Raw genomic sequence first — 21331 nt, 5'->3', positions numbered from 1 at the left:
TTTTAAAAGGTAGTTCCAACAAATAATAAAAAAGATAACTAAAACATATTTTAATTTATTTTCAAAACAATATTAAATAAATAAGAAAATAAATAACCTAAAATCTTCATCATCGTCTCCAACTATCCGATCCTAGCCCCAACCGCTTGTGATCCCAGTCCCAACTCCGAGGGCAACCAGCGATCAGCTACTCCCCCTCTCTCCCGACGGCGATCAGCCCTAGCCCAGCGCAGTTCCGACGGCGTAGCACCCCTGGTACTCCCCCTTCTCTGTCTCGACGGAGATCAGCCTCAACAGCCCACGTAGCTCCGACGGCGCACCACCCCAGGTACTCCCCCTTCTCTCTCTCTCCCGATCTCACACCATCTCTCTATCCATCTCATTCCTTCTATGTTTTTTTTTTCAAGTTCAGTCAGCGGCACGAGATTTAGATCTCGTTTGGTTTGTTGGTTTCATTGGCGAAATGAGATCTAGACCCAAATCTCAAGAACACTGAGGTTTCAATTTCATGGTGTTCTGGTTTGGTTGTTTGTGGAAGATAATGCCGAGATACAGAGATGATCCTCCAGCTGTTCGTGTTTATACAGTCTGCGATGAATCTAGGTTTATCTCTTTGTCCTTTTACTTTACGAATTTTTGCTTGAACAACCTTTGATATGGTGAACCCTAAATTCCTAATATTTATTCACAAATTGATCATATTGAGATGATTTTTAAGTATCTTCACTCTTTGTTGCTGTATAGATATTTAATCGTGAGGAATGTTCCAGCATTGGGATGCGGAGAGGAGTTGCTGAAACTATTTTCAACCTATGGAGACATAGAAGAGTAACTTCCGTCAGATTTAATTTTGGTTTTTTTTTTTAATATTTTCGAACATTTCCTTTTGTTGTTGTTGTTATTCTTAGTGCCATTGTAATTTGTAATTCAGGTGCAAACCGATGGATGCTGAAGAATGCGAAGCTTACACTGATGTTTACTGGATAAAATTTCGTTTAGTAAGCAATGCTAGGTGACTAGTGTTCGTTGTGCTTCTTGTTCTATGGTTGCTTTACTACTAGCCATATATTGTGTCTAAACAACTTGCATTTCAGGTTTGCAAAAAGAAAATTGGATGAGTATGTTTTTATTGGGAACCCATTAAAGGTTTCTTATGCTCCTCATTTTGAAACCCTCTCTGATACCAAGGAAAAACTGGAATGTAGGAGGAGGGAAGTTTTAGCAAGACCGAATTGTAAGTGTTTATTTTTGTGTGTGTGTGTGTGTTCAAAAGCATTTTCTTTTGAACTTTCTTGATCATGTTATGTAATTTTTCTGATATTAGCTGGAAGATCCAAAGATTCTACTATTAGAAATAGGGGTTCTTGGAATGAGAAATTATCGGAAGCAAGTCCTTCACAGGCCAGTCTTCCCGAAAGGGTAAACACTGGTCAAAGGTAATGAGCAATCAAGTTTTGACATTTTAACAACATCAAGCAATTGTAATTGAAGCTCCTTTTGTTTGTTGTATGTGATGGGTTTATTTCTTCTATAGGAACAATGGAAAACGAGAACTTATTTCTCATGTTAATAATGCACCAATCGCAAGGGTTTCCTCTGAGAAGGTTTGTTTCTTATTTTAAAGGAATATATTGAGTTTTTTTTTGTTTTCCAAGTCATACTCAAAATACCTGAACTCAGTGAATCTTGTTGTGTTTGTGAACATTGAACATGATGCAAAAGAAAGAATGATAAACAAGTAATGTTTACATTTTGTTGAATACTTGCACAATGTTGGTATAAAAAATAATCTGCATATGCATGTAGATAAAAAAGTCATATTCTCATAGTTATTGAAAATAAACGTCAAATCAAATACTGTTTTAAATACAGTTTCCATGTATCTAGCCTTTTGTGGATTAATCTACATAAGCTAACGTATGACTCTGTTCTAATTGACCAAAGGAGTATTTCCCATCCCAATCAATGAATCAAACTGTCAGGTCTGTGAGGGACAAGCTCAATAAGGTAATGAACCATTAACAACTATGTTTATTTTATGGAGTTTCACTAATGGTGTTTGATGTAATTCATGTAATAAAATATTTTGTTTTTGTTGTAGATTCAATCCAGTGGTGACCCTTTACAACATGGGTCTATCTCCAAGAAACCCCGTCTGGACAATAGAAGAAGAATTTGAAAGAATAAAAAGGTATACAATTAAGTCTAGAATTTTGTGAACTCTATATCACATCAGTTTTGTTAGTATTTACCTCACCCTTAACTAGTGATCATATTCAGTAAAATGTGCAAATTTTTGTTTTCAATGCTTGATTGTAAACGGAATTCTTGAATCGGTGATAACAAAGTGACAATTTTGCTTTACACATTTAAAACTCCTCTTACTCATTACTTACGGTTTTCTGGTGTGTTTGAAATTGGTTGTATGCAGTAAGACTTAATCATTGCCAATAGCTTAAGGCTTGTTTGTCCTTTGTTACATCCTAGTATGCATTACACGATTGTACTTACAAACCAGAACTGTGTTTTCTCAATGCAAGCGTAAGTAAAAGAGTGCATGATGAACTATAGGCGATAATTTACATAGAAGAAAGACTAATTACAATACCAGTCAAATTAAAAGTTGTGTTTTATGATTACACTTTCTTCCTTCTTTAAATTATATCAAAAAGCTATATAAGGACCGACAATTGCCACCAAAAGGATCGGTGATGTCCTCATGCTCTAGTCTAGTATCATTTTAGAAATCTACTAGTTCTATAAGTGGGATGAATGATGAACCTATCCTTTGCTTTCTTTTCTTGATTGCTATCTAAGGAGTTTGCTAGTAGCACCAGAAGGCCATCAACCTTCGGAGGAAGGCCCGCCTGGAGAAGTAATATTTTAACCTCATAGCAGTTGCTGAAGTTTGATCCTTAGATGGCCAATAGAAGAGTCATAGTATTAGTAGGTTCATCCCTGGCTATCATGTCATCTTAGGCTCCTTATCTGTTTCACATACTCTAGAAGAGTCGTGTATGTATTGAGACTTCTCTCTGCATCAAGGTCCGAAAAGACCACTATCTTTTTCGGTTATTACTTTCCCTTTTGAGAAATACTATGAGAATTGAGAAGCTATGAATGAACTAGACTTTCCTTCTGTTCTGTGTGATATTATTCTGGAGTTAACTGTTCTATTGCTACTTGTTTTTCTGTTACTGTGAATTCTTAGGTGGAGGATTCATAACATGTTACTGTAAATTTTGTTACTTGTTTTTCTCTTATTTGCTCAAGTGATTTCCGTAAACAGTATTTGAAAAACATTGATACAAAGTTTAGAAATTTTAACCAACACACTAGGTTCACTACCGAATCATAGAAAACAACTACCACAAGAGTCTAAATTGGTACTGAACACAAAACAGGAGAACTGGAAATGAAAAAAAAGACAAAAAAGCTGGAAGAAAACATAACACACTGTTGGCGAGACTAAAACAAAGTCCACAGGCAACCACAGAGTGTCAAGCAGACTAAACTGGAAACTATTGCCACCCTTGTTTGTTGTTTACTCTTGTCTCGTAGCACTCATATTAAAACCACCCATTTAATCTTTTTATTTTCTTATTCTCAAACACTTCTCATAGTCATAACAAATAAAAACACTACCTTACATAAGGTCCAAGAGATGACATTGAATAAAACAACAGACACAATGATCAAAGTTAAAACATGAAATTGCGACTTTTTTGTTCACTCAGTCGAGTTCGTGAACCTCTCCCTGATTCTTTTCATATAGATTAAGAGTCTGTCGTAATCAGGAAGGCTCTCCTTGATAATTGGAAGTTGTTTGAAATCTTGAACCCACGTATGGAGCCGAGGCAATGTTTTTGGGTCCAAGAGTTTGAGTCCTACAAGTTGTTCTATACATTCAAACCAATGAGGTAACCATCCATGTGCTATGTCCACCATGTTTATAGTCTCTCCCCCAAAGAACTTGGTATTTCCAAGGCTTAATTGCTCTTCCAAGATTTTAAGTGCTTCTGCTACTTTTGTTTCATTTTCTCCCTTCTCTCCACTACTTGTAAGTACCGAAACAGCATTTTCACCCTGCCATTTAACGATTGAAATCAAATGAAAAGTAAATAAATAAAACCTTACCCATAAATTATAATGATGGCATTGGGTTTCCCTTTTTCTCCGTAGCACTACTGACAAGAGTTGTGCTTGTGAAATGGATTAAAGGGGAAATTCAATATAGCATAGAACAGATAGATATTTGTGATGGGTATTTTAACATGAAATCCTAATTAATTTCCTTAAATCTTATGTTATATTACTAGTGAACATAAGGTCACATTAAAAAGTGGTAAAAATCAATTAGCGAAGTTGTTCAAATCAAATGAAAATAATACACAGAAATTTCTCCAAAAAAAAGTCAACGAAGACTATTGCTTCTGTTAATTATAGCTCTTGAAAAATGAAGGAAACTCACCATTTCATCTGTAAATCGCATCCAAAAGCGAGCCAAAGCTCTTTCATAAGCGTCCTTGGGCAAGAGAGGAGTTTGAGGCCAAGTGTCCTCGATGTACTCAAGAATGACCAGAGACTCACAAATGGGTTTGCCTCCATGAACAAGCACAGGTACCTTCTTGTGAATTGGATTGTACTGAAGAAACAATTCACTCTTATTGTAAATATCTTCTTCTATGTAATCATACTCAACTCCCTTCAGTTTCAGTGCCCATATCACTCTCGGAGGCATTGGGCTTGCCCAATATCCCACCAGCTTTACTTCTTCATCCATTATTATCGATTACAAGTTTTGAAATATCACCAAAATACTTTTACAGATACAAATGAGTATCAGCTATATATTATATATGTTGGGTGAGAATTTCTTGTTTGACTAAGAAGACAACCATTGAGATTTATATTCATTCAATGTTAATATAAAAAAACTAGAAACATAAACTGGACATTGTGTTCAAACAATAAATGAATATAAATCTCAATTATCTGCTTGGTCAAACAAGGAATTATTTTACAAATACAAATGAATATCAGCTATATCTTATATGTTAAGTGAGGTTTTCCTGTTCTTCGTTTGACCAAGTAGATAATCCTTGTTTAATTCACATTATTTATAAAAAAGATAAGAAACATAAATTGGCATTTTCAATCAAGAAACTCGTTCTTATCTTTTTAATGAGTCATTAACTTACTTTATTCATCTCAAAGTCTCGAAGTAAGTGATCGCTTTCATATTTTATGATGAAAGTAACCAATTTTAAGAATTATAAAATGTTTAGTTTTCTTTAGAATCATAGTCCAGTTTTATGTAAAAAGACAAAGCTCCTCTCTCTCTCTAGAATCTTAGTCCATTTATATATATTTAAATGAAGAGCGAACTCTTCACTCATCTTTATTGACCAACTAAATAAAATCTAGTTTCCATTTACATTGAAATGGAACTAAACATACCAACAAGAAAACTAATATCCATAGTCAACGACGTACCACCAAGCAAACTAAACAGGAACTATTGCCACCCTTGTTTACTCTCGTGGAATGGAACTCGTATTATCTATCTAATCTTCCCATTTAAACAAAACAACATACACAACAACACAACGATCAAAGCTGACTGAAATATGAACTTGTGACATTTTCATTCACTTGGATGACATCATCATCTTCTCCCTAACTGATTTCATATGGATTAAGAGTCTGTCATAATCAGGAACGCTCTCCTTGATGATGGGATGTTGCTTGAAATCTCGAGCCCAAGTATGGAGCCGAGGCATTGTTTTGGGGTCTAAGAGTTTGAGTCCTACAAGTTGTTCTGTACATTCAAACCAATGAGGTAACCATGATATGTCCACCATGTTTATAGTCTCTCCCCCAAAGAACTTGGTATTTCCAAGGCTTAATTGCTCTTCCAAGATTTTAAACACTTCTACTACTTCTTTTGCTGCCTTTTCTCCCTTCTCTCCACTACCGGTGCTTGTAAAGAATGAATTAAAAGCGGGAGCCTGCCAATGCCATTAGCTAATGAAATCAAATGATAAATAAATAAATAAATAAAGCCCTACTCATAAATTATAATGATGGCCTTAGGAGCTAGGATTCTCTTTTTCTAAGGTGACACCTAATTAGTGATTAGCACTTTCCAATAATACTTTTTAATTTAATTGTACTAATATGTGATGAGACCTTGTATTGTTATGTCCCCTTAGCAATACATACTTATATGGCTAAATACTAGACTCTGTATTTTGCAAAAGTTACTAATTAAAGTTTCTATTTTGTTAAATAATAAAATAGACTATGTATTTTTTAAAATTGTATAAATAGGATCTTGAACTGATTTTTTATCAAAATAAAATTTAATAATAATTTGATCTAGAGATGTTGTGACAAAAATAGTTATATTTTCGGTATCTGTTCATGTTAGAAATTGTCCTAAAATTGGTTATATTAAAACATGAATTTTTTTAAAATTAAGCTCAAGATTCTATTTTTACTATTTTAGAAAATATAGAATTTTTTTTTATCTAACAAAACAAAGAATTCAATTAATAACTTTTACAAAACACATCCAAAATGGTATTTGATTTCATACATGAAACCCTGATTGATTTTCTTAAATATTTTGTTATATTACAACTGGACATGAAATCATCAGAAATTTCTCTAAAACTGGTCAATGAAGACTGTTCCTTCTGAAAATGAAGGAATTTTGTTTGTATTTTGTTTGTTAAAAGAATAATAATAATTACCTTTCCAACAGCAAATTGCATCCAAAATCGTGCCAAAGCTCTTTCATAAGGGTCCTTAGGCAAGAGAGGAGTTTGAGGCCAAGTTTCTTCGATGTACTCAAGAATAACCAGAGATTCACAAATGGGTTTGCCACCATGAACAAGCACAGGGATCTTCTTGTGAACTGGATTATATTGAAGAAGCAATTCACTCTTGTTTGAAAGATCTTCTTCTATATATTCATACTCAACTCCCTTCAGTTTCAGTGCCCATATCACTCTCTGACTATATGGGCTTGCCCAAAATCCCAGCAGCTTTACTTCTCCCATTATTATTTCAATTCTGTAAACATAAATAAATATCAGCTATATATTTATATATATTATTTGATGGTAGGTGATAGTGTCTTGTTAAACCGAATTGATAACCATTGAAATTTCCATTCATTCATTGATTAGCTCAATGGCCGTCGATTATGAATGAAGCTTGACAAAAAGGACCACAATTTTGTTTTCTTCTACTTTATTCACGAATGATAATGTCTCCTAATTAATTTCCTTAAATCTTATGTTTTATTACTAGTGAACATAAGGTCACATTGAATAGTGGTAAAAATCAACTAGCAAAGTTGTTCAAATCAAAGGAAAATAATACATTCAGAAATTTCTCTGAAAAAAAGTCAACGAAGACTTGCTTCTGTTAATTATAGCTCTTGAAAAATGAAGGAAGTGCATACATAATCTCATTTTCTTTGTCAACCATAACAAAAAATAACTAACCATTTCATCTGTAAATTGCATCCAAAAGCCAGCCAAAGCTTTTTCATAAGAGTCCTTGGGCAAGAGAGGAGTTTGAGGTCAAGTTTCTTCGATGTACTCAAGAATGACCAGAGACTCACAAATGGGTTTGCCTCCATGAACAAGCACAGGTACCTTTTTGTGAATTGGATTGTATTGAAGAAACAATTCACTCTTATTGTAAATATCTTCTTCTATGTAATCATACTCAACTCCCTTCAGTTTCAAAGCCCAAATCACTCTCGGAGGAAATGGGCTTGCCCAATATCCCACCAGCTTTACTTCTTCATCCATTATCATTGAGAGCACTCTATTATTTGATTACAAGTTCTGAAATATCACCAAAATACTTTACATATACAAGTTAATATCAGCTATTTATTATATGGTAGGTGAGAATTTCTTGTTTCACTAAGAAGACAACCATTGAGATTTATATTAATTCAATGTTTTTTTTTTGAAAAAAAAAAAATAGAAACATAAACTGGACATTGGGTTTAAACAAGAAATTATTTTACAAATACAAATGAATATGAGCTATATATTATATGTTGGGTGAGAATTTATTGTTCCTCGTTTGACCAAGTAGATAATCCTTGTTTATTTGTAAAAGATAAGAAACATAAACTTGGCATTTTCAAACAAGAAATTCGTTCTTATCTTTTTAATGAGTCGTTAACTTACTTTTTTTTTTGTTGAAAGAAAGTCATTAACTTACTTTATTCATCTCAAAGTCTCGAAGTAAGTGATCCCTTTCATAATTTAATATAAAAGTAACCAATTTTTAGAATTATAAAATGTTTAGTTGATTATTATGGTCAGTATTCCTTAGAATCATAGTCCAGTTTTATGTAAAAAGACAAAGCTCCTCTCTCTCTCTCTCTCTCTCTCTCTCTCTCTCTCTCTCTCTCGAATCTTAGTCCATTTATAATATTCAAATGAAGAGCGAACTCTTCACTCATCTTTATTGACCAATTAAATAAAATCTAGTTTCCATTTACGTTGAAATGGAACTAAATACATCAACAAGAAAACTTGAAACAATATAATATCCATAGGCAACGACATGTCGACATACCACCAAGCAAACTAAACAGGAACTATTTCCACCCTTGTTTACTCTCGTGGAATGGAATTCGTATTATCTATCTAATCTTCCCATTTAAACAAAACAACATGCACAACAACACAACGATCAAAGCTGACTGAAATATGAACTTGTGACATTTTCATTCACTTGGTTGAAATCATCATCTTCTCCCTAACTGATTTCATATGGATTAAGAGTCTGTCGTAATCAGGAAGGCTCTCCTTGATGATGGGAAGTTGCTTGAAATCTTGAGCCCAAGTATGGAGCCGAGGCAATGTTTTGGGGTCTAAGAGTTTGAGTCCTACAAGTTGTTCTATACATTCAAACCAATGAGGTAACCATCCATGTGATATGTCCACCATGTTTATAGTCTCTCCCCCAAAGAACTTGGTATTTCCAAGGCTTAATTGTTCTTCCAAGATTTTAAACACTTCTACTACTTCTTTTGCTGCCTTTTCTCCCTTCTCTCCACCACCGGTGCTTGTAAAGAATGAACCAAAAGCTGGAGCCTGCCAAAGCCATTAGCTATTGAAATCAAATGAAAAATAAATAAAACCCTACTCATAAATTATAACGATGGCCTTAGGAGTTAGGATCCTCTTTTCCTATTAAGGTGACACCTAATTAGTGAATAGCACTTTCCAATAATACTTTTTAAATTTAATTGTACTAATATGATATGAGACCTCATGTAATGTAGTTTTAGACACATGTCCCTTAGACTTAGATTACTCATAAGGGTTAATTGATTTTCTTAAATATTTTGTTATATTACAACTGGACATGAAATTATCAGAAATTTCTTAAAACTGGTCAATGAGGACTGTTTTCTTTTCTGCTGTTGAAAATGAAGGAATTCTGTTTGTATTTTGTTTGTTAAAAGAATAATAATTACCTTTTCAACAGCAAATTGCATCCAAAATCGTGCCAAAGCTCTTTCATAAGGGTCCTTAGGCAAGAGAGGAGTTTGAGGCCAAGTTTCTTCGATGTACTCAAGAATAACCAGAGATTCACAAATGGGTTTGCCACCATGAACAAGCACAGGGATCTTCTTGTGAACTGGATTGTATTGAAGAAGCAATTCACTCTTGTTTGAAATATCTTCTTCTATGTATTCATACTCAACTCCCTTCAGTTTCAGTGCCCATATCACTCTTTGACTATATGGGCTTGCCCAAAATCCCAGCAGCTTTACTTCTTCTCCCATTATTATTTCAATTTTGTAAACATAAATAAATATCAGCTATATATTTATATATATTATTTGATGGTAGGTGATAATTTGTTGTTTGACCCAATTGATAAACATTGAAATTTCCATTCATTCATTGATTAGTTCAATGGCCGTCGACATAAAAGACCACAATTTTGTTTTCTTCTACTTTATTCACGAATAATGTCCTTTTTTTTTCTGTCTCAAGCCTCCTGTCCCAACCAATTAATATTTGACAAATCATTTAACGACACACATCAACTAAAACGGAAGATTAAGAGTGGAATTAATACCAAGCATTTGTCTTTCCATCTTCCCTTTTCATTTATGAAAATTCTTCAGTTTTTATTTATTTAATAAAAAAACAATGTACATTTTTTTCGAATTTATTTTCTTAAAAGTTGAAAAAGAAAATTATAAATAAATAGAGATAGAAGATTTGAAGAGATTATATTGTACTCTGTTTTTTATATAAAATAAATAAAAACAAAAGAATTTCATAAATAAAAAAAATGTGATGTCCCCTCAAAAGAGAGTGTTATCACATTGCACTATATTTATTGGTACACTGATATTTAATTATACTAATAATAATATTATATTTTAAAATAAGGTTAAATATTATGGTACCAATTAGCATAAATGACCACAAAAGTAAAAAAAAAAGAATTGCTAAAAAGTACTACTGGTGTTTAGTACCATCTTTAATATCGTATTATTATTGAAGTAATTAAGTATTAGGTCAATAGAATCACACTAATAGATGAGTCCGGTCCAATTGACTACATTTAACTAATTAAAAAATAAAAAAATACCAATTGTTGTGATTCATAAACAAACACAAATATCAAATGTTGATCACAAGGGGAATCAACTTCCCAACTGTTCACAAAACCATTACAACAGGATCCCAATCTCTGTTATTCTTTGTTTTAGTCCACAGAACCTTCCCTGCCCTTGATTGAAGACATTGAGCATGGAGTAGAAGGCACTACCCACTCTCCAATATGGAGGTTTTGATCTATAAATTCCATTGACGAGCTCTTGGCAGTCTATAACAATGGTGTTGATCGAATTTGGAGCAGTTGTAACGCCTCCAATTTACTTGTTTTATAATTGTATTGGTATCCAATTGTTATCCTCATCCTTCACACCCTGGATTGATGTTGGATTAAGAATGCAATTTACAAGTTCTTTTCCAGAGGACCATCCCAGCTGATCACTTGTGATACCCCATTTGCAAGAGAACCAGATGGCCCTGGTAACCCCACACCTCAGATACAGATGATCAAAGGAATCAGCTCCCTCCATGTCACAAAGAGAGCACCTAACTACATGATTTCCAAACCAACTAGCCATTCTTTCAGTAGTTGGCAGAATATCATGAGCCAACTTTTCCATAAGAACAACTTCAGTCTTCCATGCCATTTGCAAGCCAACAAGTTGTGGGGATTAAGAAGTTTCAGGATATCAACTTCTGCAATCACAAATCGTACTAGTCAACTTTTATTCCATCTAATGCATCCAAAATGGCCAAGGCTTTGTGGAGCTACCGCTATTTCCTTAGGGAGAATTGCAGATGGCTGATTGGAAATAAGTCTAGATGATATAGTTGGTATGTTAATTATAGTCTGTGCTGATTGAGAAAATAAAATAAAAATAAAACAAAAAAGACTAGTTTTAATGTGGATAGTATAGTAATGTCTGCTAAAAGTTATCTTGATCATTGGATGAGTGCTCAAAATTCTCTTATTGAGACATCATGGACTGGTCTACAGTCGGGTGATGGTGCCGAGCTTTGGTGTCCTCCAACAGAAAATAGTATCAAGATCAATGTGGATGTTGCTATGTTTGATGGTGGAAACTCTTATGGTATCGGATTGGTTGCAAGAGACAGATACAGCCCTTTGGTGGAAGCTAGAATGGAGTGTTTCTTGGGTCGGGTTAACCCCGAAGTAGCTGAGGCTATTGGAATGAGGGAGGCTTTAAGTTGGATCAAGAATCGCAACTGGCCGAGAGTTGTTGTGGAAACTGACTGCCTAACGGTTGTTCAAACTCTACGAAGCTCTGTTCATATGATTTCTTTATTTGGGCAAATAATTAATGATTGTAAACAACTCATGTTGGAGTTGAGTCATGTTAGTGTCTTTTTCGTTAAACGATCAGCAAATGTTGTAGCTCATAGCTTCGCTAGAGCTTCTCATTTTTATTCTGGTTGTATCTTCGGTTTGGAGAATGTTCCAATCAATTTGTTACCTTGTTTGATAACGGAGTTTGACGGTTAATAAAACTTAACTTTCCATTCAAAAAAAAAAAAATAAATAACGGATCGAATTGAAAGTATTTTATCGCTATAGATTTCTTAATTATGGGAGAGTTGGAAAATTATTTTTTTGAGAGACCAAAAAATTAATAATTCAAAAATCAGGGACTTGATATAAATAAAATTAAATATCAGAAATTGGGAGACTAGAACAGAAGAATAACTAGCAGTGGCACCAAATTACTCCTAGCAAAGCTTCAATGGTAACTTGGGCCTAACCACTTCAAATTTCTATCAAAGACTTTATCTTTAAAATAAAAGAAATCATTTTTGGGTTGCCCATATTCCGATATTTACTTCTCTTATCTTTATTCATACTCTGCTGAGTTCTTTTAGCTTTTTTCAGTACAATAAAAGTGGGGCAGTTGATGAGTTTTTGTGTACCCAGAACTAGTTTTCAACTATTAAGGCGTGGTTTTCATTTGGGCAAGCAGTTTAAGAACCCAACTGCTACTGCTGAAGACATTGTTTTCAGAGCAATTTGTGTTAATGTCAAACAGAAGAAATGGAAGTTCTTGGAGCAAATCACACCCAGTCTTACCGATTCCCTTGTGAGTCGTGTTCTTCGCGAGTTTCAGAACTCGCCCAAGCTGGCTTTAGAATTTTACAATCGGATTGGAGAGAGCAAAACAATTTCACAGCTCTCTTTAGAATCTTCTTGTACTTTGGTTCACGTTTTTGTCAATTCAAGGAGGTATGACAATGCTTTGAATCTTATGGGAAGTTTAATGAGTTCCTATGTGGTTTCTCCATTGGAGATTTTAGAAGGTTTGGTTAAGAGCTATGAAGCATGTGGTTCATGTCCTGCTGTGTTTGATGCATTGGTTAGGGCTTGTACTCAGTTTGGAGCAACTGAAGGTGCTTATGAAGTTATGGAGAAGCTTAGGTTGGATGGTGTTTGGGTAACAATTCATGCTTGGAATAACTTTCTTAGCCATCTTCTGAAGTTGAATGAAACATTTAGGTTTTGGAATATGTACAAAGAAATGGTTTCATTTGGGTATGTTGAAAATGTATATAGTTTTAATTTGGTTGTTTATGCACTTTGTAAAGAATGTAAATTGCTTGAAGCAATCTCAGTTTTTTATAGGATGTTGAAGATTGGTATTTGGCCTAATATTGTTACTTTTAACATGATCATGGATGGAGCTTGTAAGATTGGTGATTTGGAACTTGCTTTGAAGCTTTTCAAGAAGATGGGAGTTATGTCAGGTGAGTATGTTAAGCCCAATTCAGTCTCTTACAATTGCATCATTAACGGGTTCTGCAAAATTGGTGCTGTTTTTTTTGCTGAAAAGCTTAGAAATGAAATGATTAAGGCAGGTATTGAGTGTAATGTTAGGACTTATGCAACATTAGTAGATGGGTTTGGGAGAGTAGGGAGTTTGGAAGATGCACTTAGATTATCTGATGAAATGACTGAAAGAGGTTTGACCCCTAATGCTATTGTTTACAATACAATCATTCATTGGCTTTACTCAGAAGGTGATATGGAGGGAGCTTCCTTGCTTTTCTCTGACATGGTTGAAAAACATATATGTCCTGATAAGTTCACCTATTCAATCCTCATAAATGGGTTTTGCAGAAAAGGTAATGTGAATGAAGCTCTCAAGCTTCATAAACTAGTACTCGATAAGAAAATTATAGAGGATTTAGTTTCTTATAATATCCTTATCAATCATATGTGCAAAACTAAGAACTTTGGAGCAGCAAAGCAGTTACTGGGCAGTATGTTTGTTAGCGGTTTACCGCCGGATCTCATCACTTATGGGACCTTCATTGATGGTCACTGCAAAGAAGGAAACATAGAAAGTGCAGTTCAAGTTTATGAAAAGATGATTAAGGTTGACAAGAAGCCCAATTTGGTGATATACAACTCTGTCATGAATGGTTTATGCAAGGAGGCATCATCAGTTGATATAGCAGAACTTTTATTTGATGAGTTAAGGAGAATTGGGAGTTTTAATGCAACTACTTTTAACACGTTGATAAATGGATTTTGTATTATGGGAAACTTTAATGCAGCGTTTGATTTGGTTTCAGAAATGAGAAAGGTGGGAGTCTCAATCAATGAAGTGACATTCAATACATTAGTCAATTTATTGTGCAAGTTTGGGTGTTTCCAACATGCAAAGGAGCTTATGAAGGTGATGATTCTTCATGGTGTGGTACCTGATTTTATTACATATACCACTTTGATAACCAATTTCAGTAAGAATTGTAGTTCAGAAGAGGTTATTGAATTGCATGACTATATGGTGATTAAGGGAGTAATTCCTGATAAGAGGACTTACAAGGCTATGGTCTGTCCTCTTCTCCAAGAAGAAAAGGCCAAGAATAGCTCAGCAGAGTGAGTTTCTGCAGTGAAAGATGAACTGAGTTTGACTTTGACCAGCATTTGTTCCCATCACACAATATGTAGAAGGCCTCAAGAAATGTGTCTTGTTAATCTCTTTGTTCTGGTGTTTGCGTGTTGTTTTCTTCTTCTGTAGGCAGGAATTTTTTTTATTTTTTTGAAGGCAAGGCCAAATATGGGGGCATGTTGTACATTTTTTTTTTAATTTATATGTTTGTATTTTTTTTATTATTATTAATACTCATTTAAAAAATAATAAAGAATTTAAACCACCAAATAGTCTGGTAATTTTTGCATGCATGGCTAAACAGGAGCAGTTGGAGGCAATGAAAGGGTGGTGGTTTCTAATTTAAATTTTGATTTTTTATGATTAATTTTTTATATTTAAATTTTATTTTTGTGAAAATTATTGTTTTTTTTTTTAAGTGAAAATTATTGCTTAATAACATTTTTGTATATTTTTTTGCTCACTATTCTCCTTTGTCTTCTTGTGAATTTTATCCTCAAATTAATCAGTTTCTGAATTCAGAAAGAAAGATGATGTTTTGCTCAATTGAGACCACATAAAATGGCTCTTTGAAAATAGTGACCCTCATTTTTAACTCTGATTACGATTTTCTCATTTTATTAATCAAGCTAGTAAAACTTAGCTAAATATAAAGATATAATATTAATATCCATGAATAAAGATATTAAAAAACTATAATTCATCTATTACAAGTTATTTTTTAAGAGTTTTGGACGTATAATTTAGTTGTATAGCTATTTATAGTCATACCTCCTTTATTGTAAGTTCCCTAAACATGATTATGTGAGCTTAAATACACTAATAACATGATTATGTTGTTGGACAGTGGTAAATCTCTTATTAGCTATATAGAAATTAAAAAAGAAAAATTGAACTTTAGACCATCTCTGTCTTTATGAGAAGAAGAATAGTACTAGTCTAAATTAGGACCCTTTATTTAAAAAAAATAAATAAATAAAGTGTTTCATATAGATAGAAAACAATTAGACTTTAGGAACATTGCAATCATATCAGTTAAGTTTAGATAAAAATCTAAAATTATATTATAAAGTTTAGAAATATTTGAAAAATTACAATCCAAATACATGTTAATTAGAAAATTTAATACTATAACGCATTTTCATTAGATGTTTTAAAATTGAGAACTTTTAAAATATTTAAAGAACTCAACTAAAAATAGGCTACATCAAATTTTCTAAACTTCTTTTTTTATTTTAAAGTTTATTATTCATGATTTTATATATATAGAATATTATTTATTGTTTTAAATATATTTATTGATTATTTAGAGTTTTAATTTTATTTTTATAGGAGGATATGTGTATATTAATATTATATGTTTAAAATAAATAAAATATAGTAATTTAGAAAGAAAAAAAATGAATTTTTGGAAATGTATTTTAGAAAAATTATTATATGGTGCAATGTAAAAATTTGAGATAAAATAAATAAAGTAAGATTTTTACCATGAATTTTAAAGAATATAGTATGAAAGGAGTATTCTTTTAGACTTATGAATGTCCCACTAAGAACCGCCTCTAAAGAGCATCTTCAATAGTAGCATTCTTTGAAGATGCTCTATATCTCCACATCATCCAAAATATAATAATTTATTTTATTTTTCTTCCACATCATTTTTGGCACATTTACTTTTAAAAACACTTCAATAGTATAATATCTTTTAAAAATACTGTAATTATGATATCACATATTATTATATATATAAGTTTTTTTTTTATTAAACTATTATATATATTGCACTTTTAATTTTTTTTTTATTGTATAAAAAAGACATAACATCAATGCCATTGTGTGGCATCAATGCAAATTTCAAGAATAGTATTCTTTTATCTCCAATGGTATAACATCTCTATATTTTACCACATAAACTTTCCACCTCATCAAGCATTCTCCAAAATATTACCATTGGAGATACTCAGGGCATTGTTGAATCTTTAGTTACTTTAATAAGAGTAAATATTTGGATTATTGAAATATCATTGGTGACTAACTTTTTTAGACTTTTAGCATAAAGAAAAGTCCAAGTCGCATAGCCGCATATACTGTATAAGATTCAGTCAGTTGAAGGATGAGTGTGGTGGTTACTGTCACTGAGCCAACTCGGATGATCATGATGCCATGGAAGTTACTTATTAGGACCCCACTCTCAAATTCCTGTCCAAACATTAGATTACCAACGCTCGAAATCCTTATCTCCAAACCTCATCCTTTCCCTCCTTCTTCCTCCACTCATTTTTCCCACTCCATATCACAACTAATAAACACATCAACAAGATAAGATTTCATTTCACCATTACCAAATACCATTTTATCAAAAAATACCACTTAACACACACCCTCTTCCTCTTCTCTTCTCTTCTCTTTTCTTCTTCTTCTTCTGCCATATCCAACCCCTTCCTCCTTAACCAGAGCTTGGTGAAGAAATTCAACCATGTCTTGCTCAAATCTAACAATGTGGGTCTCATCAAAACCTTCCCTTTCCGAAGCTTCAACCCTTTCCTCTCGCTCTTTCATCACCCCTTTTCAGCTTCCCTCTCAATCTTCTTCCCCAACCCCAAACCCTTCCTCCAGATCATCCTCAGTCACTCCCATCCACTGTAACCTCCGTGAGCTTCGTGACCGTATTGGGTCTGTCAAAAATACCCAGAAAATCACTGAAGCCATGAAGCTCGTCGCAGCCGCTAAAGTCCGAAGAGCTCAAGAAGCCGTCGTTAATGGCAGACCCTTCTCTGAAACTCTGGTTGAAGTTCTCTACAACATTAACGAGCAACTCCAAACAGACGATGTAGAATCCCCTCTTACTAAAGTAAGACCTGTTAAGAAAGTTGCTCTTGTGGTTGTGACTGGAGACAGAGGACTCTGTGGTGGTTTCAACAATTTCCTCATCAAGAAAGCCGAGGCCAGAATCGCCGAATTGAAGAGTCTTGGATTGAGTTACACAGTCATTAGCGTTGGTAAAAAGGGTAACTCTTACTTTCTTCGAAGGCCTTATATTCCAGTAGATAAATTTCTCGAAGGGGGTAATCTTCCAACAGCCAAAGAAGCTCAAGCCATAGCCGATGATGTGTTTTCTCTCTTTGTTAGTGAAGAAGTTGACAAAGTTGAGCTTTTGTACACAAAGTTTGTATCTTTAGTCAAATCCAACCCTGTAATCCACACTCTTCTTCCTCTCTCACCAAAAGGAGAGATTTGTGACATTAATGGAGTCTGTGTTGATGCAGCTGAGGATGAGTTCTTCAGGTTAACAACAAAAGAAGGGAAATTGACTGTTGAAAGAGATTCAGTTAGGACTGAGACATTAGATTTCTCACCAATCTTGCAGTTTGAGCAAGACCCAGTTCAGATTCTTGATGCCTTATTGCCTTTATATCTCAACAGTCAGATTCTAAGAGCTCTACAGGAGTCTTTGGCGAGTGAACTAGCTGCAAGGATGAGCGCCATGAGCAGTGCCACTGATAATGCATCTGAGCTTAAGAAAAATCTTTCTATGGTTTACAACAGGAAACGTCAAGCCAAAATCACAGGAGAGATTTTGGAGATTGTTGCTGGTGCCAATGCCTTGTCTTGAGTTAAAAAACAGAGAGAGTGTTTGGAAAAAAAGAAGAAGAAAATAAGTGCATGGTTATGATCTCTGTGTAGGTATTTGTATTTTGGGCTCTGCACTATTCTTTCAAACATGCATAATATATATAATATACTTTCTTCATTGTAATTCTCAAACTGAGTATAAAATTTGTGCACTATGAGAACTGCAATGTATTTTGGAACAAGCTATATTGATGACAGCAATAATTTCTTTTTTGTACTTAATATTGTTTTTACTACCCCTTTGATTTACTAATAATAAATACTTGATCTAATCATTTTGGGGCATATGATTAAATATTTGTACTTTAATTGTATGAGATGTGTTTATTGTTCTTACCTGTGTTTCCCTTTATTCATGTTAAATAGATTATAATTCTTTGCAGAGCTGTGTTGTGATTGATCGATTAATTTATTATATCTAGAGACTAGAATTGTGACTAATTGAAATAGTTGGTCAGATTGTAGCAGTGTCAATGTTGTATTTAAGATATTATTTTCATAGGTAAATATTGGTATAAATATTTAAAATTTTAAGTTTATAAATGATATAAATTAAATGTTTTTTTAGTCGCATAAGTACTTAATATTTATAAAATTATAATTTTTTTTTAATTTCCTCATTACAAACTCTATTATTGTCTTAAATATGACACATGTATAAACCTTACATTCTAGATTATAGAGTCTAGACAAAAACATGTAATATCAATTACTTCTAAATATTTTTTTAATAAATTCAAAATAGAATTTATATTACGAAATTAAAAAAAAAAATTACAGTTTTATAAATATTAAGTACTTATGCTACTTAAAAATAAATATTTATCTTATTTTCATCAACAACAAAAATTGTTATCTGTTAAGCCAAGCTAGTAATAGTATCCACAACCATTTAGCCCATATTTAATTTGGTGTAACCGTAATTAGAATGTACTTGGAGAAACTTTTTTCCATTGGTGATTACTATGTTTTCTTAGACCAATATTACGATTAATTAAGCTCCATCACTAACTAGTGAACTGCCAATCTTTAACAATTTTTCAGAATTCATTCAATGCTTAATCATATGCTATTTGAAGTAAACTTTAGTTTTATGACATACTCGTATATTAATTACTAGACATGACCATACATTCTATTTGTGGTCTATCCTTTTTTTTCAGCAATCAATAACTTGTTTGAGTGGACAGTGACTTTATTTATATTTGAACTATTCGATTTAACGTAATTTTGCTCGTCTTCTAATGCCAACTTATAAATAGAAAACTTATATCTTTTGCCTCCCAATTTCTTTTTTAGTAAAATAATCTTCATGCAAAGGAATCACTCAGGAGAATAAATAATAATTTAGGTGAAGCAGAAACTTTTACCAGTAGGCGATCAACCATAACATGAAAAATTTTGGCAAGCAAATAAGTAACTCGATTAACAAAACGTTTAACAATAACTAAATCAACAAATTGTAAAGACCTAAAAAGAGCCTTACACTTCTCAATAACAAGATCAAAGTAACATTTTTAACAAATTAAGAATAGACTCAACAATCACTAAACAATCTGATTCTATTACAGTTAGGATACACTGGTCTTTAACTAGCTTAAGCTTCCTTAATGCTCAGAGCCTCAACCAACAATGGATCTACTATACCAATTTGAACCCGTGCCCTTGTCTCGACCAATCTACCACTACCATATCGAGCCACAAATCGGAAGCCAAACTTCCTATCCTCACCAAAGTAGACGCATGCATATCCACATTAACTTTGATGCCTCTAATTGCTTTAAATCAATATATTTGAACATTTTCATAATTAAATCAATTTTACATACAAATTACTAACATAAACTAAAAGATTTTGCTTGGAAAAGAAATATAAGCATGATCAATTTCTAAAAATGTATGCTTAGAAAATAAAAAACCTTAATATTTAAGTAGTAATATGAACAAATAATTTAGATAGAAAAATTAAATTCTTAACATAAATGAAAGCTAAGGATGGAATGATAAAACAAAAAAATATTAGTATATAATTATATAAATTTAATAATATTAAGTATTTATGTCACAAATTCTAAAAAAAAAATACATGAACATTTGAAAATTCTGTTAATTTTCTGAGACAAAATCAAACTACATCCAAATGCGAATTAACTTTTTTTGGTCTTTGACAAAACTATTTATTCATTTTAAGAATATGGCATATTCTGATAGGTTGGAGTTGGACGATGCAGAATAACTTCTAACAAAATACAAATGAAGGAGAAAGAGAAAAAATATTTATATTTGTTTTCATATACACATAAAAAAATCTTATATATTATTAGACTTACACCACACATATAACCAAGAACCTTTCGTGCAACCACGACAACGAAATAAATAAAGCATTTCTTATACCAATATATATGTATATTACGTATAAACAAACGTTTTTTTTTTTTATATATAAATTTAATTTATTCCTCATTAAATAGCACAAATCTGGGTATAAATATCTGAAGAGTTGAATTGAAAAAGTATAAGTTTGTTTTGTTATCTTTTTATTAATTAACTAAAAGAATATGCGTACATTTGCTAAAGTACTGTTATAAAAAGAAGCATAGCTAGGCTTGATTTGTATTAATTAACGACAAGTCACACGTAGTCAAATCAAAACATATACTCTCACTCACTATATTTTTTATGTTAAAGTTGTGCTTAACACTTTCCTATGTGTCAATATCGCTATTGATTCAACTAAGTGTCGTGTTCCATATAATTTAATATAATAATTTTTAAAGAGTATTACTAACTAATCACAATACGACATGTCGAGAAAGTATTAACAATGTTCATTTTTTATAGTTATGACTCATATTAATTAATAAATATCTTTTTTTAATATTATAGTAAAAAATTAATTATTTGTATTTGTCTTCCTTAACACGTCTAAAGTTTGAATTGTAATCGCAACTTATCTTTATTCGTAGATAGAGACGAGTGGAGCACTCATTCATGGCCATTTTTATCTGAAAAAAAAAGGGTGATGTGTAGCAATTTAGTCATTTTAGGTGAAACACTTGTTTATTTAGAAAAATTTACATCATATATTAAAATTTAAAAAACAAATTACAAAAATACATCAACGACCCATTAAGATTGATGTGGGGACGAACAAAAATATTGCCTTTTAAAAAA

At 32.6% G+C, this 21331-nt stretch overlaps 6 protein-coding genes across 15 annotated transcripts; 3 read left to right on the top strand and 3 right to left on the bottom strand.

Moving 5' to 3' along the window:
- Nucleotide 1: 1 nt before the first annotated feature.
- On the top strand, nucleotides 2-9849 carry LOC115707752 (uncharacterized). Of its 6 annotated transcripts, none has more exons than XR_009688332.1 (11): nucleotides 14-328; nucleotides 413-603; nucleotides 745-828; nucleotides 932-1012; nucleotides 1095-1234; nucleotides 1325-1436; nucleotides 1535-1604; nucleotides 1945-2007; nucleotides 2102-2191; nucleotides 4500-4620; nucleotides 6770-6907. XR_009688332.1 is itself a non-coding variant. In XM_030635799.2 (10 exons), exons 2-9 carry the CDS (start codon nucleotides 509-511, stop codon nucleotides 2177-2179), a joined length of 723 nt encoding a protein of 240 aa, XP_030491659.2. In that variant the 5' UTR covers nucleotides 2-328; nucleotides 413-508; the 3' UTR covers nucleotides 2180-2191; nucleotides 6770-7258. The 6 variants fall into 6 exon arrangements, 4 of the variants coding, with proteins under 4 accessions (XP_030491659.2, XP_030491663.2, XP_030491662.2 ...); XR_009688331.1 differs by lacking the exon at nucleotides 6770-6907 and adding an exon at nucleotides 4712-5061; XM_030635799.2 differs by lacking the exon at nucleotides 4500-4620 and having other exon boundaries at nucleotides 2-328; nucleotides 6770-7258.
- On the bottom strand, nucleotides 3397-4783 carry LOC115707756 (glutathione transferase GST 23). Its single transcript, XM_030635811.2, has 2 exons — nucleotides 4472-4783; nucleotides 3397-4086 (listed from the first exon to the last, which is right to left on the bottom strand). The coding sequence occupies exons 1-2, from the start codon at nucleotides 4781-4783 to the stop codon at nucleotides 3730-3732; spliced, it is 669 nt and encodes a 222-aa protein (XP_030491671.1). The 3' UTR covers nucleotides 3397-3729.
- Nucleotides 5369-7067, bottom strand: LOC115707755 (probable glutathione S-transferase). The gene is made up of 2 exons (XM_030635809.2): nucleotides 6759-7067; nucleotides 5369-6011 (listed from the first exon to the last, which is right to left on the bottom strand). Exons 1-2 carry the CDS (start codon nucleotides 7065-7067, stop codon nucleotides 5652-5654), a joined length of 669 nt encoding a protein of 222 aa, XP_030491669.1. The 3' UTR covers nucleotides 5369-5651.
- On the bottom strand, nucleotides 8460-10052 carry LOC115707754 (glutathione transferase GST 23). The gene is made up of 2 exons (XM_030635808.2): nucleotides 9521-10052; nucleotides 8460-9134 (listed from the first exon to the last, which is right to left on the bottom strand). Exons 1-2 carry the CDS (start codon nucleotides 9830-9832, stop codon nucleotides 8769-8771), a joined length of 678 nt encoding a protein of 225 aa, XP_030491668.2. The 5' UTR covers nucleotides 9833-10052; the 3' UTR covers nucleotides 8460-8768.
- Nucleotides 10053-12182: 2130 nt separating this feature from the next.
- LOC115708025 (pentatricopeptide repeat-containing protein At1g11710, mitochondrial) lies at nucleotides 12183-14794 on the top strand. 5 transcript variants are annotated; one of them, XM_061117163.1, is made up of 3 exons: nucleotides 12221-13161; nucleotides 13252-13373; nucleotides 13644-14794. In XM_061117163.1, the coding sequence occupies exons 1-3, from the start codon at nucleotides 12530-12532 to the stop codon at nucleotides 14513-14515; spliced, it is 1626 nt and encodes a 541-aa protein (XP_060973146.1). In that variant the 5' UTR covers nucleotides 12221-12529; the 3' UTR covers nucleotides 14516-14794. The 5 variants fall into 5 exon arrangements, with proteins under 5 accessions (XP_060973149.1, XP_060973146.1, XP_060973145.1 ...); XM_061117166.1 differs by having other exon boundaries at nucleotides 12183-14103; nucleotides 14205-14380; XM_061117162.1 differs by having other exon boundaries at nucleotides 12221-13373.
- A 1758-nt stretch (nucleotides 14795-16552) lies between these two features.
- LOC115704620 (ATP synthase gamma chain, chloroplastic) lies at nucleotides 16553-18439 on the top strand. Its single transcript, XM_030631821.2, has one exon. The coding sequence runs from the start codon at nucleotides 16998-17000 to the stop codon at nucleotides 18132-18134; it is 1137 nt and encodes a 378-aa protein (XP_030487681.2). The 5' UTR covers nucleotides 16553-16997; the 3' UTR covers nucleotides 18135-18439.
- The last annotated feature ends 2892 nt before the right edge of the window (nucleotides 18440-21331 follow it).

The sequence above is a fragment of the Cannabis sativa genome, chromosome 1 (assembly GCF_029168945.1).
Source record: "Cannabis sativa cultivar Pink pepper isolate KNU-18-1 chromosome 1, ASM2916894v1, whole genome shotgun sequence".
In the NCBI taxonomy this organism is placed as follows: Eukaryota; Viridiplantae; Streptophyta; class Magnoliopsida; order Rosales; family Cannabaceae; genus Cannabis; species Cannabis sativa.
The sequence above is the reverse complement of the archived record's forward strand: the minus strand, read 5'-3'. Positions and strand labels throughout refer to the sequence as shown.

Excerpts from the sequence above, each read along its gene's own strand:
- LOC115704620 (XM_030631821.2), top strand. The coding sequence starts at position 16,998 with ATGTCTTGCTCAAATCTAACAATGTGGGTCTCATCAAAACCTTCCCTT.
- LOC115707752 (XM_030635803.2), top strand. The coding sequence starts at position 509 with ATGGTGTTCTGGTTTGGTTGTTTGTGGAAGATAATGCCGAGATACAGA. Across the intron at positions 1,013-1,094 it reads CGTTTAGTAAGCAATGCTAG|GTTTGCAAAAAGAAAATTGG; the intron begins GTGACTAGTGTT and ends CTTGCATTTCAG. Across the intron at positions 1,437-1,534 it reads AGGGTAAACACTGGTCAAAG|GAACAATGGAAAACGAGAAC; the intron begins GTAATGAGCAAT and ends TTTCTTCTATAG.
- LOC115708025 (XM_030636187.2), top strand. The coding sequence starts at position 12,530 with ATGAGTTTTTGTGTACCCAGAACTAGTTTTCAACTATTAAGGCGTGGT. Across the intron at positions 13,162-13,251 it reads AAAGAAATGGTTTCATTTGG|GATGTTGAAGATTGGTATTT; the intron begins GTATGTTGAAAA and ends AGTTTTTTATAG.
- LOC115707756 (XM_030635811.2), bottom strand. The coding sequence starts at position 4,783 with ATGGATGAAGAAGTAAAGCTGGTGGGATATTGGGCAAGCCCAATGCCT. Across the intron at positions 4,087-4,471 it reads TGCGATTTACAGATGAAATG|GGTGAAAATGCTGTTTCGGT; the intron begins GTGAGTTTCCTT and ends GTTAAATGGCAG.
- LOC115707755 (XM_030635809.2), bottom strand. The coding sequence starts at position 7,067 with ATGGGAGAAGTAAAGCTGCTGGGATTTTGGGCAAGCCCATATAGTCAG. Across the intron at positions 6,012-6,758 it reads TGCAATTTGCTGTTGGAAAG|GCTCCCGCTTTTAATTCATT; the intron begins GTAATTATTATT and ends TGGCATTGGCAG.
- LOC115707754 (XM_030635808.2), bottom strand. The coding sequence starts at position 9,832 with ATGGGAGAAGAAGTAAAGCTGCTGGGATTTTGGGCAAGCCCATATAGT. Across the intron at positions 9,135-9,520 it reads TGCAATTTGCTGTTGAAAAG|GCTCCAGCTTTTGGTTCATT; the intron begins GTAATTATTATT and ends TGGCTTTGGCAG.